At 45.6% G+C, this 15,852-nt stretch overlaps 1 protein-coding gene across 1 annotated transcript in view; it reads left to right on the plus strand.

Annotated features, from left to right (window-relative positions):
* The window catches only part of cfap61 (cilia and flagella associated protein 61), a 218,996-nt gene that overhangs the window by 5,733 nt on the left and 197,411 nt on the right, over positions 1-15,852 (plus strand). The window contains exons 3-4 of the mRNA XM_041206097.1: positions 11,235-11,385; positions 13,352-13,428. Of these exons, the coding sequence (XP_041062031.1) occupies positions 11,235-11,385; positions 13,352-13,428 (228 nt within the window). The remainder of the gene's footprint in view (positions 1-11,234; positions 11,386-13,351; positions 13,429-15,852) is intronic.

The raw sequence follows: 15,852 nt of genomic DNA on the forward strand, positions 1-15,852 counted from the left end.
CAATGTCATGAAAATTAACCGGCATGCACCAATTTTGGAGCTCACTTTACCCTGTCACAGTGCTATTTTCTATACCATCCTCTGCCTTGAAGGACGGCCTGGCAATTTATTTTAAAATATAAGCTGAAATTGCTGAAAAAACCCAGCAGGTCAAGTAGTATCTGCAGAGATATAAACAGAATTCATGGCCGGAATTTCCCATTCGCGGCCGACGTCACGGCAAGTGGAACTGGTAAATATTGCCAGAAGGCCAAAAATTGGTTTTACGGTGTTGTAAAAACGGTCCGTGATTGTGTGCTGCAGCCTTCAATAGCAGACCACACTTCCCGCCATGGCACATTGGGAACGTCACTTCAATATATTTGCATCTCATTATAAGGGCCCCTCGCCAGAATCAACCCCCCCACGCAAGATCACCAGGGCACATTGGCGGGCAATTAGAATGACATGTTTCACAATAGTATATAAGTGAAGTTCACCTGGCTTTGAGGTTCGTTCACCTACCTTGCATTGCACAGTGGTCGGGATCATCAGCTCCAGGCTTCGCAGGTAGCACCACGTTGCTTTCATGGGGGGTGTCGGAGGCAAGTCTGTACCTACCAGAGCAGCTGTCAGGTAGGGGTGGCTTTTTATGGGCTGCAAGGTCTGGGCTCTACTGGAGAAGTGGGGAAAACAGGCCTGAGGCATGGAAAGGGGCAGCAGGGCTAGGCCTGTACTGGGGAAGGAGGAGAAATGGCCTCAGGCATGGGAAAGGGCTGCAGGGCTAGGGTTGTACAGGGGAGGGGGCTGCAGGGTTAGGGCTCTACTGGAGAAGTGGGGGAAACTGAACTGTGGCATGGAAAGAGGCTGCAGGGCTAGGCTGTACTGGGGAAGGAGGAGAACTGGCCTCAGGCATGGAAAGGGGCTGCAAGGCTGGGGACATGCTGGGGAAGCGGGGAAACTGACCTCAGGCATGGGAAGGGACTGCCGGGCTAGGGCTGTATTGAGGGATATGAGTGGGTAAGGTTGCAGTCAGACACGTGACTGGGGGGAGGGTTTAGGGTGGTTAAACCCTCAGTGCCAGGATGGGGAGAGAGTATGTTACAGAATGACATAACCCACTTGGGGCCAAAATGGGAGGAGCATTGAGTGAAGAAGCGCATCAGGTTACAGTGTTGAGCTTGCAAAGACTGTCGTTGGCCCAGTCCAGGAAGATGGAGGGCATGTCTGTCCAGTCTCAGTCGTGCCCTGTATGTTATGTGCAGGGCGTTGTCGTAACATCATGCGCCTCGGTCCATGAGGTTTCTGGCATCATACTGGTTCGCAGATGGCACACTTAGTCAGGGAAGGCATCTGCAACCATTAGATGGGGAAAAGATATTGTGGGGGTATCCAAGGGTGTGTGTGGGGGGTATATGTGTACCTCAATGGTCTCAAGGTGGGGAGGGCTGATGTCCACACAGGGCATAGGTACATCTACCTCACCATGTTCTGGGGATAACAAAGGGATATCCACCACAATCACAATGGGATCGAGGAATACAGGGGAAGGATTGAGAGGTTCTTGGAGGGAGGGAAACCTGAAAATTAAGCTCTTCTAGGATAATGGGAGGGATTTTCACTGTTATGACCTAGCTATGGTAAAGACTGAGTTGTTTAAATCCCAGAGGGAAACTTGAACAACTGTCATTACCTATATTTTCAATTGGTATATTTGACATGCAGCTCTGAATTCAGTAATAAGACCACCAAGCCTGAATAGGTTTCTGATATAAAACTAAATTAAACATTTATTAATTTAACAACTAATTAAACATGTCTACAAATTACTACCATAATAACTTTTAAACAAATCCCCAAATTAATCACTCCCAGGTAAATCTTCACCAAGGCAACAATAACCCATAGATTTTAAACAGACACCAAACAAAAAACATTTGACCATACAAATTCAAAATGAGATTCCTTTCAATTTGGTTCCTTTGCAGACAGTTGTAGGCTTACCGGCTGGTTAGATATTACATGCTTCTGACTCACACATGCAAACTCCTCTCGGTTCATACCTAGCTTTCCCTTTGAATGTAAATTTTCCATTGTATTATTAGGTTTTTTTAATTTTACCTCTCCTAACAATAATCCTTTCATTCCACCAATTTTATTAGTAATATAAATACATTGCTTGGTGACTCCCAGCTAGGTGCAAGATTTTACCCATTCTTTTGAATGGTATAGTCAACAAATGCAAATGTACTCTTCACCTTCTATCCTTACGTTTTATCTAATTAACATCTCAAACTACTATACATCAAAGCACCTAGACTAGCTGGCTTTAATCCAATTAAGCCACACACAGACCCTACTAGAAGTCCAATTTAAAAATAATTTCCAATAACATTATACACATTAATATCTCTTCATGACATCCACATTCATGCAAGGAGGGTCCAAGCTGGTCTAGTAGTGAGACCTCAGCACCACCATCTTCCAACCTGCAGCAATGGAGCAATACAAAATTAAAATTAGGAGAAATTCTGCTGGTGAGGGCTCTGAGGGCCGATTGGAGGGCAGATGCATGCACTGCAGGGGCTGGTTAAAGGGTGCTCAACTGAACTGTGAGTTCCCAAATGAGGAGAGAGGCACAGCTGAGACATGTTAGGAGTCTTTCGATGACAATGCAGAGAATCAAGAAAGTGAAGTAGTGATGCACATTCATGTGAGACTAATCCCACAAAGTGGCACTAATCGATCCCCTTGTTTTAGCTCCTTGTTCGTAGATGGGAATTGCCCAGGGCGAGAACAAACTCCAGAGCAATTGTGTGATTGGACGATCTTCAAAAGTGTGTTAGAATCATGGTGCTGGACAGTTCACAGAAGAGAAGCCCCAGGGCCCCTTCAAATAATCTCATTTCCTGACTAAACATTTCCCCTCAAGTTGATTCCAAAGAGTGCAGTGTTAGAGTGCAATGAATGAGAACCCCAGCGCCTGGGCTGAAAGTAGCATATCCAAGTGCCTGACCAAAGCAATATCATAGCAGTTGGTCATGTAAAGGCAGTAGGAGGGGTGTGAGAGAGATCCAGAAATGCACCCTGCACTGGCCATCATTTCAGGGGTGAACAGTTGCCAACACGGGAACAAAGCCCTTGAACCAATGTTCACTGACGAGTCATTGACAGAAAGAGGAACTTTGGAGACTAATGCTGATTCTTGTCTGTTCCTCATCGATACTGCAGAGAGGAGACCATTAGGAAGATGGAGGCTGGATTTATTGCTGCCTGCACAATTTCATACAGGCAGGAGAGAAGAAGAAGATTGTGACAGAGGTGCCTGGCTCACCAAAGGGAGGAGCAAAACCCTCAAAATGAAGGGCCTCCTCCGGACGCAGAGGATGAGGCTCACTGAAACATTGGGTGTAGGTGGCTCGCAAGACCGAGGATGTTTAGAACTCACATGTTTTATCTGTAGATGAACGAGAACCAGTATCACCGATGCCTCCACATAACCAGGGATCTGGTGATTCACATTTGCCCCATTTTCCAGGAATTGGCACCACAGGGATTGGGAGGGCATCCATTGCCAGTGGCTCTGAAAGTAACAGCTGCACTCAATTTCCCTGCCAGTGGCTCCTTCCAGTGGTCCACTGGGGACCTCTATGGAATCTGTCAAGCACCCATGCACAAATGCAATTATGAGGTCACAGACATCTTTTTTGGCAAGGGCCACCAAGTTCGACAGAGATCAAGCAAGCCAGGACACCAGAGCACTGGGTTTTGCTAAGATTTCCAGATTCCCCCAGGTGCAGGGTGCCATTGGCTACACTCACATGGCTGTAAAAGCTCCCTGACAACAGACTCTCCAATACATAAATAGAAAAGGCTACCACTCACTCAATGTACAGTTGGTCTGCGACTATAAGAAACTTATCATGCAGTTTTGCGCCAGATACCCAGGAAGCGTCCTTGACTCATACATCTTGAGTAGATTGTAGATCCCCAACATCTTCAAAGGACCACACAGGATCCAGGGCTGGCTCTTTGGTGACGAGAGTTAACCGCAAAGGAGGTGGCTGTTGATGCCTGTGTGGCAGCCTCAGACTCCTGCAGAGAGATGGTGCAACGGGGCTCATGCCGCTAGCCAAACATTGGTAGAGCACACCAGAGGGTCCTTAAAGATGTGATTCCAATGCCTGAATCGATCTGGCGGTGCACTCAAGTACACTCTCCAGAGGGTCTTGCAGATCATCGTGGCTTGCTGTGGACTGCCCAACCATGCGCTGCAATGTGGGGAGGACTTGCCAGATGCCAATATGGAGGAGCTGAACATCTCCCCAGATGAGGACATCAAAGGGGTGAGGGCGTTGAGTTGGAGGAAGCTGAGGCTGCAGGCCTTAGCACAGGCCAGACAAGGCAGGCATACACATGAAGCCCTCACTGTCACCAGATTCCATGAGGAGGATGACAAGTTGCAGTGAGTACTCTCTTGGACAAGTCCCCTCCATCATGGGCCAATATGAACACCATCATTGCTATTCCTCTCATTTCAACCATGCACTTCAATACAAAAGTGAATAGTTACACATGAACCTCACATTGTCCTGATCCTTTGAAGGATGATGAAGTCTTGGGAGCATGTGTCCTTGCTGAGATGAGGTATGAATTGGAGGAGGGAGTCCTAGCATCAGATGTCAGAAGGTGCTGCCTATTCAAGTGTATCTCCAGCACCCCAGACACAGGGGCAGCCTATAAGAGGCAGGAGCTGTTCCACTATCCTCAGTGGGCTTATAGCTGTATGCCTACAATCTGACAAAGCACCTCAAGGAGATCCATCTCCAGCAACTGGACAACGCATTCTGTGTAGCCTCAATGGTGAAACTGATAGTTAACACTTGGGCCAAGGCAGCCAAGGATGTTCTGTAGGTGTGCATCTATTCTGAGATGACTCAATCCTCTGTGTCACCTTCCTCTCTTTCACGTTAACATCTGGCACTCTCAGTTAAGGATACAGGCCTGCTTTTATCCTCACCTTACTATGCATATGGACCACCTGATGGTGTTGACGTTCAACCACTTGCATGCCAGGCATTAAAATGCCTCCCCTTTAAGATGCACATTGTGCCCTCATGGCCAGCCCTAGCCCCTGTAAACCCCAAAATTTTCAAGCACCATGAAGCCCTCAAGGTCATGAGTCATTGCTAATAAAGAGCAGACTTCAGCTTCAGCACTTCCTTGCTCCTATCCCATTGGTTCCCTCAATGTTGTCTGAAGCTACGATGTGCACCTAAGCTCAAAGGCTCTATTGACCATCAAATATCACCAGTTGAAATTAGTATCACTCATCTCGGTGCATGTTTAGGTGATGGGACGCACAGCGCCACATCCCAACATTGAAATTAGTATCACTCGTCTCGGTGAATGTTTAGGTGATGGGACGTACAGCGCCACATCCCAACATCGAAATTAATATCACTCATCTCGGTGAATGTTTAGTGATGGGATGCACAGCGCCACATCCCAACATGGTGATGAGAACCTTGTGACCGCAATCCAAACAGTTACAGGTTGAGAAATGCTCCAGGTTGTAGGTTCAAGCGCCAGGGCAATAATGTGGCTGAGAGGGGCAGAGCTTTGTCACCTTGAGGTGGCAAGGTCCTCCCACTTATTAGTCAGCTTAGCATATGGACACCCGGAAAGTCAGAAAGACAGTTGGCAGACAGCAGCTCACACGAGCTCTGAGTATGGGCTCATAGCATGAAAACCCTGTTGGAAGACAGATAGCACATGGAGTTGCACAATATATGACCCTTTTCCATGTGTTAACACATCAATCCTTGTACACTACCCTTCAGCTTTCAAGAATGCAGATGAAATAGGAGAACACCCCTGCCTCAATCTTACACAGCCAAGAATAAACATGACATGGCCCTGCAAAGCATGTGAACAAGGTTCCTTTCACAAGCACACTTAACATTAAGGTCAAGGCATCACAGAAGTTGAGAATGATCTGAAAAAGGACCACATATTGTGGTGATATGGAAGCACACTACATAGATGAGAGGCCCATGATAGTGACATCTCTGATTGACACCTGATTGACAGCATCACAGCTTATCATAGTAAAGAGACATACAAAAGTGGAGATATGAAATGGGTGTGATTCTATTTACATTTGTGAACGTTATATACATATTGTAAACAACCATGTCATCATTGTGCTCCTAAATCGTTTTAACTTTCCTAACCCTACTGCCATGTCTTGGTGCTTCCCTGACATCCACAGCAGAGGTGGAGGCAGTTGCTGACTGCTACACTCTGTTGTCTTTGATGACTTTGGTGGGCATCCACTGGAGGGCTGTGATTGGATGGTCCCGGCCTGCTTTGGATGTCCTGCTGTGGGCAGGTGCACCCACCTCGACCTGTGGAGCTGGAAGTGATGGGATCACAGGAAGAGGGGATTGGGATGGGCCAGACATTCCGGAGTCACTTGGGTATCCAGAGGCTGGTCCTCCTTCCTATGGGCTCTGAGGGCCCCTGGCTGACTCATTGAGGAGAAGGGACCGCTGGAGTGAGAGCTAGGTGCCCCACCCACTTCTCACAAAGCCACTGATGGTTGCCACAAATGGCTACAGCGATGGGGCGCTGCTCCTGCAGCAGTGCAGGACCAATGTCCTGGACCAAGGTCTCCATGGTGGTGCCATCCTACCAGTATTGGCCTTGGTGTATTGGCATGCTGGCGCTATCACCTCAGACTGAACACGGATTAACTCTTCCATCGTCTGTTGCAATCTGAAGAATACAGCTGACATCCCTTCCTGATGTTCCTGTGATTGTCGCCGCAGCTCCACCAACTCATTTAGGACCGAGTCCAGAAGCTCGTCATCTGACTTGGACTTAGCAGGATCCTGGCCTCCAGCAGTTCTCCAAGTGCCAGTGACCTCAGATGTCCCTGCTACCGTCTGCTGCGGATAAGGTTGTGTGCTGTGCTCGCCAGATTGTGACTCCGAGGCTGCTCTATAACTAGGTCTCACCGAGGTGTGTGTGTCTCTGAAATGCTGGAGGATGTGGGTGAGCGCTGTGATGGGTCTTCCATGATGCTGTCCTCTGGTTTGTCATCCAAGGTGTTGTCAGGTCTGGAGCTGAGGGCCTGGCTTGTGAATGCTCTTGGGCGCATTTCAGAGGTGCCTAGGAAAGAAAGGAGGGATAATTAGGGCATGGCAGGCGATGCTAATACAGGACAATGCATGCACAGTATGATTGTCTGAGGGATGAGATGGTGCAGGATCCTCATTTGTGTGAGCATTGTCCACCTCACCCTTGGCACAGGCTTGGTCCACGTCCTCTCTGTCCAGCTCAATGGCTCAATTCTCATAGAGAGTGAGGACCTTGATTTTGGCCTCTCCACCCCCAATCTGAGACCTCTCCCTTCGATTGTGTGCGAGCTTGTCCTGCATAAAGACAGATAGAGTGTGAGCAGGACGCATGTCAGGGCAGATGATAAGGTTGCCTGCCATGTGTGGGTGGTGAGTGCAGCCATTGACAGGATGAGGATATGATCTCCAGAGGCTATGGGCCCAAATGTAGGTATGAGGGAATATGCGAGAGTGAGTAGTGATATCCCTCGAGCTGGCAGCATGCGAGATGCCAGTGAATGTATGATGGGCTGGTGAATGTGAGAGTTGAGAGTGATAAGATGGTTGATTTACCCTGGCAGCACGGATGAGATCATTCATCCTTTTTCTGCACTGGGTAGCTGACCTCTTCTGTACTGTGTTTTCACTGACCAACACTGCCACTGCCTGCCAGGCTGGAAAGGTGAGGTTGGTGGACCTCCTCCAGCCATCATGGGGATAGAGGACATTGTGGCGGGACTCGACTGTGTCGAACAGGGTTTCCAGTGAGGCACCACTGAATTTCAGAGCAGCAAGCTTCTTCCCTTTGGGAACCATGTCTTCCATGGAGCAGTCCTGGGCTGCAGACATTGACAAAGCTGTGCCATTTAAATATGGTGCTCAGAATAAGTATGTGGTGAGCTCTTGGCAGGGCAGGCAAATCAAAGGACACCAGCCCACAATGTGACATGTTTCCCGTGCGTGCATAATTAATGCGGCAGGAGACAGATGATATGACATGAAAACCCGTCACTAAGGCCAGCAAGTAGAATGCCGTTTTTCACACCCGCTGCCATACTAAGTGCAATGAGGGGAAAGTCCCGCCCAATATTTCAGGTTGGTCACCTTAAATCAGAGCCAGAAAGAGCTGTAATAATTTATAAGTGCCAGGGAAAAAGTGGGATGGGTAGAGGGAAAGGCAAAAAAGAAGATCTACGTTGGAGGGATGGAGTGATTAAAGGAAAAAGATGATCGTGAATAGGCTAGTGGTAATGGGACAATTAAAAACAAAAGATGGGCCTGGGGAGGTGTAAATGGCAACAGAACCATCTTGCCATCTCGCAAATTGGGGGAAGTTGTTGAACTCAATGGTTAGACAGGAAGGTTGTAAAGTGCCTCATTGAAAGATGAAATGCTGTTCCTCCAGCTTGCATTTTGTTTCGTTGAAGCCTTTTTGAAGGCCGAGGACAGATTGGGAGTGGAATGGAGAATTAAAATGGCAAGTGACCAGAACTTCAGAGACATGCTTGTGGACTAAGTGAAGTGTTCAGCAAACCAATTACCCAATCTACATTTGGAATCTGTGAGCAGTGAATACACTATATTGTATTGAAAAACATACAAGTAAATCACTATTTCACTTGGAAGGACTCTTTGTGACCCTTGATGGTGAGAAGAGGGAAGGTAAAAGGGCTGGTGTTATGTCTGCTGTGTTTGGGTGAGAAGGTGCCGGGGAAGGTGAGTGATTGTTGGAGGTGATTGTGGAATGGACAAGGGTGTTGTGGAGGAAATGCAAGAAATGCAGAAAGAAGCAGGGAGGGGAGATGTGTTTGGTAGTGGCATCATGCTGCAGGATGGCAGAGAATGATCTGTTGATTGTGAAGCAAAAGGTGAAGAAAGGGGGACCCTACTGTGGTTTTGAGAGGGAGGCTAAAGGGTGAGAGCAGAAGTGCAGGAATTGGGATGGACACAGTTGAGGGCTTTATCAGCCACAGTGGAGTTTATCTTCAGTTGAGGTAACAAGAAGATATATCAGAAGATCTGGTGTGGAAATTTGCAATGTCAGAAGTGCAGTCAGGATTGAGAAACTGGGAGAATGAAATTGCAGGACGCGAATGGGACAAAGTGTAATCAAGGTAGCTGTGAAAGTCATGGGGTTACGGTGACAGAAGCAAAAAACTGCGGATGCTGGAAATCCAAAACAAAAATAAAAATACCTGGAAAAACTCAGCAGGTCTGACAGCATCTGCGGAGAAGAACACAGTTAATGTTTCGAGTCCATATGACTCTTCAACAGAACTAAGGAAAAATAGAAGAGAGGTGAAATATAAGTGGTTTAAAGGGGAGTGGGACAAGTAGAGCTGGATAGAAGGCCAGTGATAGGTGGAGATTGCCAAAAGATGTCATAGACAAAAGGACAAAGAGGTGTTGAAGGTGGTGATATTATCTAAGGAATGTGCTAATTAAGGATAGAAAGCAGGATGAGCAAGGTACAGATAGCCCTAGTGGGGGTGGGGTGGGGGGAAGGGATCAAAATAGGCTAAAAGGTAGAGATAAAACAATGGATAGAAATACATTTAAAAATAATGGAAATAGGTGGGAAAAGAAAAATCTGTATAAATTATTGGAAAAAAGGGGGATCGGAAAGGGGGTGGGGATGGAGGAGAGAGTTCATGATCTAAAATTGTTGAACTCAATATTCAGTCCGGAAGGCTGTAAAGTACCTAGTTGGAAGATGAGGTGCTGTTCCTCCAGTTTGCGTTGAGCTTCACTGGAGCAATGCCGCAGGCCAAGGATAGACATGTGGGCATGAGAGCAGGGTGGAGTGTTGAAATGGCAAGCGACAGGGAGGGCTGGGTCATGCTTGTGGACAAACCGAAAGTGTTCCGCAAAGTGGTCACCCAGTCTGCGTTTGGTCTCTCCAATGTAGAGGAAACCGCATTGGGAGCAGCGAATGCAGTAGACTAAATTGAGGGAGGTGCAAGTGAAATGTTGCTTCACTTGAAAGGAGTGCTTGGGCGCTTGGACGGTGAGGAGAGTGGAAGTAAAGGGGCAGGTGTTATGGTGATAATGGTGGACAGCTTATCCAAAAATATTGCGATGGAGAAATTGAGGAAGGAAAGGGAAGAATTAATGACAGACCATGTGAAGGTGGGAAGGGGTGGAAATTGGAAGTAAAGTTGATGTGAATTAGTTTGGGGCAAGAGCAGGAAGTGGTACCAGAAGAAAAGGTGAGGCTTTCCTGGTGGGGGGATAGAAGTGTAAAGTCACTAGAGATTGGTGAGATCTATTACTAGATGTCTTTCAGTGGTGCTCCAAAGCCATTAAAAGTGCAAGACAGCAGCTCAACTTGATTATATTTGCACTTTTCTTCTGCTTCCCCATAGGAAGGCTTTTTACCTCTCTTAATGCCTTCATGGCCATTTTGAGATTATGAACCTGCTGAGACCCTAGATCTCCCTACAAGTTTGTACCATTATATATGTAACATTTACGTATGTATACATTTATTAAATTATAATGCCTTTGTATTTAAGTTCCATCCTCTTCATATTCAATGGATAATTTTTAAAAAAACAGCCAGCAGCAGCCCTCAGTAGTACTGTGGAGCCAGGAGCACTTTTGCTTCTTCTGGCTACACGTGAAAGTTTTTGAGAATACATATACTTATCGGTGGCCGCACATAGGTCATAGCGACAGCAAGACAACCTAAATGCAACAAACCCAACATTCGAAACAGATGAGCCCACTTTCAGTAAGAATTCAAAAAAAATGGCATTTGGGCCTTCATTAACATATGTATGGAGTTTACTGCCTGTTTTAGGCAGGTGCTAGGAATGCAACATGTGGTCCGATATATTTTAGGCGTCTTTGTGGTGGACATAAAAGACCCTATGGCAATATTTGAAAAAGAGCAGGTGTCCTGGCCAATATTTACCCTCAACTAACAACAGCAAAATAGATTATCTGGGCATTATCTCATTACTGTGTGTGGGACCCTGCTCCGTGCAAACTGGCTGCATTTCCTATATTACAACAATGACTCCACTTCAAAAGTGTTTCATTTGCTATAAAGTGCTTTGGAATGTTCTGAGGACATGAAAGGCGCTCATTCTTTCTTTAACACTTCTGTCTTTTTCCTTGCACTTTTAGCGAAAGGGCAAATCTATCTGTGACTGTAGAAAATGAGAAGAATGAAGTTATAGCTCATGCCGCTTTCTTAGATTATCCAAATATTGAAGCTGTTGAACAAAACAACTGGGAACCCTGGTTACATACGTATGGTCCGAGTTCAAAATGCACAGTGAGTTGAAACCAGAAATTATTCAATATTTTTGAATGTTAAATATTATGCATACCTGATTAACAAAATGTTTTCATCATTACAATAAATATGTTTCCTGCTAATGTTGTCATTGGCATGGATTTTGTAGTGAGCAGTGAAGCAAAAGTGCTTGCCACTGACCTCAACGAAAGCTGCCCACAAAGATCTAGCAATTACTCAGGAGTGATTTTCCTCTTTCCTCACAGTAGTTTAAATCTGGCATCAAGTCAAGGAGATGTCTTGGCAGCAGCAGCAGTGTTGTCCCCAAGCCAGTGAGCAACCAATTGCACTGAAGTATTGACATAGCAAACTAAGCAGATGAAAGAGAAGGATATTAAGTGCTTCCATTTTAAGTTTTCAGATGGTGAAATAAATTATGATTGTATTAAAATAGAAGCTAAAGTAAAGATAAACCAACTTAAAAAATAACAATAGCACTTCAAAAAAAATTTGAAATTTTTTTTATCGTTATGGAGAAATTGGACATTCTACAAATTCACATTATCTTTTCAGGGCCAGTGAGAATGTTTAACAGTAATTATGACATTAGTATGTTATTACAAAACCCAGTTACTCCTTGTTCAACAATGTATAACTTTTTCAAAGATTTTTACAGTGAACTTAAGCATAAGAATCAAAGTTCTCATTGATTTCCATTGATTGCAAGCTTTGGATCCTCACAGTGCACCCTCTGGAAAATCAATGACAGCAATTTCTTTATTTCCGTTTTATTGTGTTATTGAAGACTCCCTTCCCCCTGTCTCCCCAACCTGGATTCTCCCCTTACCCCATATCACTTTCTTCCTTCTTTTCTGTCCTTACTCCTTCTTTCTCTCTCCTTCGACCTCTTCCCTTCCTTTCTTGTCTTTTACTCGAAATAACCTGCTTAACTCCTGTTTCCTCCTCCAATCATTCTGTGCTCCTGTCCCTCACAGTTTTGCCATTTTGTCTCTCCTTTCCCTTTCACTCCTTTCCCCCATCCCTCATTTTTCTGGCCCTCCTTTCTGTTCATCTTTTCCCTCCATCATCTTCATCCATCCTTTCTACTCCCCCAACCCCTTCTACTCCATAATTATAATATAACAAACACTTTGTAGTGGGAAAGCTGTGATTTCACTTCAGTTTATGGCTGACCATTGTGAATTGCGAATTATGTAGTCATGCATGAGTAGAGGAATGTTACCTTTCATATGTTTCTTGTAGATTGTTGAACCCTATATTGTGCTGAAAGTTGTTTTTTGCAGAAAACAATTACATTTATCTAAGATAAAAACAAAAATACTGCGGATGCTGGAAATCCAAAACAAAAACAGAATTACCTGGAAAAACTCAGCAGGTCTGGCAGCATCGGCGGAGAAGAAAAGAGTTGACGTTTCGAGTCCTCATGACCCTTCGACAGAACTTGAGTTCGAGTCCAAGAAAGAGTTGAAATATAAGCTGGTTTAAGGTGTGTGTGTGGGGGGCGGAGAGATAGAGAAAGAGAGAGGTGGGGGGGGTGGTGTGGTTGTAGGGACAAACAAGCAGTGATAGAAGCAGATCATCGTTGACATCTTTTGATGATCTGCTTCTATCACTGCTTGTTTGTCCCTACAACCACACCGCCCCCCCCCCCCCCCCCCCACCTCTCTCTTTCTCTATCTCTCCGCCCCCCACACACACACCTTAAACCAGCTTATATTTCAACTCTTTCTTGGACTCGAACTCAAGTTCTGTCGAAGGGTCATGAGGACTCGAAACGTCAAATCTTTTCTTCTCCGCCGATGCTGCCAGACCTGCTGAGTTTTTCCAATTACATTTATCTGTTCTCTGGTTTCTGGTATGCAAGTATTATAGGCTACATTTTGGGCACTGGCTAAATGTGACTCTAAATGGTTTTATTTAAGTGTTTCAGATTTTTCTATAGCTGATTCATGTTTACATACAACATTTTTTAAAATTTTGGCAGCCTTTGAACACCCTTTTTATGCATTTGCTTGTGGCAAAACCAGAGGTTGCAGTTGGTTGTGCTAAAGAAATAGTCAGGTAGGTTGTGTATTAGACAATATTTCTTAATTATAGATAATGTATGCATTCCACCACATGAATACGCTTAGATACTGTGCGAAAAAAATCTTTGCAAAGCCACTTTAAGAGTTGTTGATTAGATGTACCTTGGATGGTTTGGAGCAGAATGGAAGCAGGTTTGAGGTGAAGACATATGGGGTCACACCAAAGATGAAAGGTGGGAGGAATATCTCAGACTTTGAGAGGTGAAGGGCAAGTGGAGAAATGACCTGTCTATTCAAAACTACATTAGTTTCAAAATTCTAACAAAAGATGCCACTTACTATTTAGCTGTAACCTATGATCCTTAACAATTCTGCTCAATATTATCTTAGAAAGAATAAAGTGACATTGCACAGATCACTTAAAAGAGGAAAGTCCACCTAGAGGAATATTTATTGTTTGAAACTATCCTCTCAATACTTACGTGAAAATCAGAATATTCAATAATACTTTGAATTCTTAACCCCATGGAGACCTGCCATTTTTGGTCTTTTTCCCCTTTTGATGACAAAGGTAATGTGGAAATGCCAATTGCAACCCAAGTGGCTCCTGTTTAATTGTGTTGGCAAAATTTGGCCAGCCTGAGAACTGCTCTGGACTTATCCAAGCTGAAGAAAACAGACTATCACAAAAGTTTGCACTTAGGTGCCTTAGGTTCAGCTCCCATCTAGTCTGAAGCTGCAGTCGGCTTGAAATGAATGGAACTGCTCTAAGATGTAGGTGACTCCTGTGAGTCTCCAGAAATGGGCTGGAGGGTAAGAGACCTGAAATATGGATCCCTGATAGACAGACTTTCAGCAAAATAATACTTCACTTCTGATTTCTCTATTTGTTCATTATTGGACTACTGTTGTCCTTTTACAGTGTGTTTATGTGTGTGTAAGTAAGGGCAGGATTTTCGGCAGGCAGGACCAGAAATTCCCACCCAAAGTCAATGGGCCTTTGCTAGTCTGTCAAATTGTCCGTCCCACCCATGATGATTCCCGCAGTGGGCGGGACTGGAAAATTTAGGTCTAAATGTGTAAGTTGGAGGTGAGAGAAAGAAGAACTGGGCTGTAGTTTATGACCCCACCCCCATGCTTGACATGTTTTCAGGGGGGCATGTAAAATATGATGGACGGCTAACCCATCAGCTTGCTGCCCAACCCCGTAATAGTGGTGGGTGGTTGGGTGCCGAACAGCAGTCTGCCTGCCGTTTTTTTTAAATTCTCATTAATGGACAATTGAGTTTGTTAACAAGCCAGTTGACCTGAATAATATGCTGCCGTGCCACAACACAGTTGGCATGGGCAGGCAGGCGAGAGTCAGAAGGCCGTTTGTAAAAAAATAATTTTATTGAAAAGGTGGGAAAGCAGGGGGGAACATCATTCGAGGGAGTGCCCTGTGCACAATGGAGGCACCCCCCCAAACCCTCTTTGTTCCTCCTCATGGCCTTCAAAACCCATCCCCCCCACACCCCTCCACCCCCTAGGCTCCCAGATTCCTTTCCACCCTAAAAGCCCAGAACTTCACTGGGGCAGAATTTTACATTCCACGGCCGGGCACTTGCCCGACATGATCGGGCATAAAATCGTGCAAGCGCCCAACGTCATCGCACACTCATCTGATAGTTCACTCGGCAGGCACACACGGCAGTCGGCAGCGCACCTGCAGACAATTGGGTGGGCAATTAAGCCCATTAATGGCACAATTGAATGTGATTTTTTGTGGCCTGTCCAACCTTATGGTTGGGGGATGAGCCAATCAGCCAAGTGGTCTTTACTTTTTTGATGAAACCTTATCCAAGTGCGGGATGAAACCTCCATTAGGAAATAAAATAAAAAGAAATCTCTGGAGACAGCATTTTTATGAGGTGTACTTTCAGGTGCTTGACTATGCTGCATGGACATTTTTTGTAGCTTTTTTGTGCTTTAGTTTATTATTTGCAGATTTGCAGCTCCCTGAGGGAGCTGTCTGCCTTAAGGGTGCTCTCCCAAAGCACTCACCAGCACCCGCGGTGATGTCATCGCCAGCCCTCTTCCTGCCCCCACCCCAGCAGTGCTGAGCTTTCCAGTGCGCGTGAAATCGCGGTCAGGGCCCGTTTCCCAACCACTGCCGGGCTGGCAATCACGCGCGCCCAACGAGGGAAAAATTCTGGCCCTGGGTCTGGCCTCCATTTTCAACCTCTGTGGGCCTCCTTACAGTCCCAGCAGTACCCACTGCTGAGTTCTGGTGCTGTTGGCTACTGCTAGAGTTGCCAGCCAAAATTCCCACTCTCTGTTCATTTTTTTCAAATTCTTTCATGGGATTTGGGCGTTGTGGTAAGGCCAGCATTTGTTGCCCATCCCGAATTGTCTTTGAACTGAGTGGCTGGCTGGGCCATTTCTGAGGGTAGTTACGAGTCAACCACAGGTAGGTCAG

This window comes from Carcharodon carcharias, chromosome 2 (genome assembly GCF_017639515.1).
Source record: "Carcharodon carcharias isolate sCarCar2 chromosome 2, sCarCar2.pri, whole genome shotgun sequence".
In the NCBI taxonomy this organism is placed as follows: Eukaryota; Metazoa; Chordata; class Chondrichthyes; order Lamniformes; family Lamnidae; genus Carcharodon; species Carcharodon carcharias.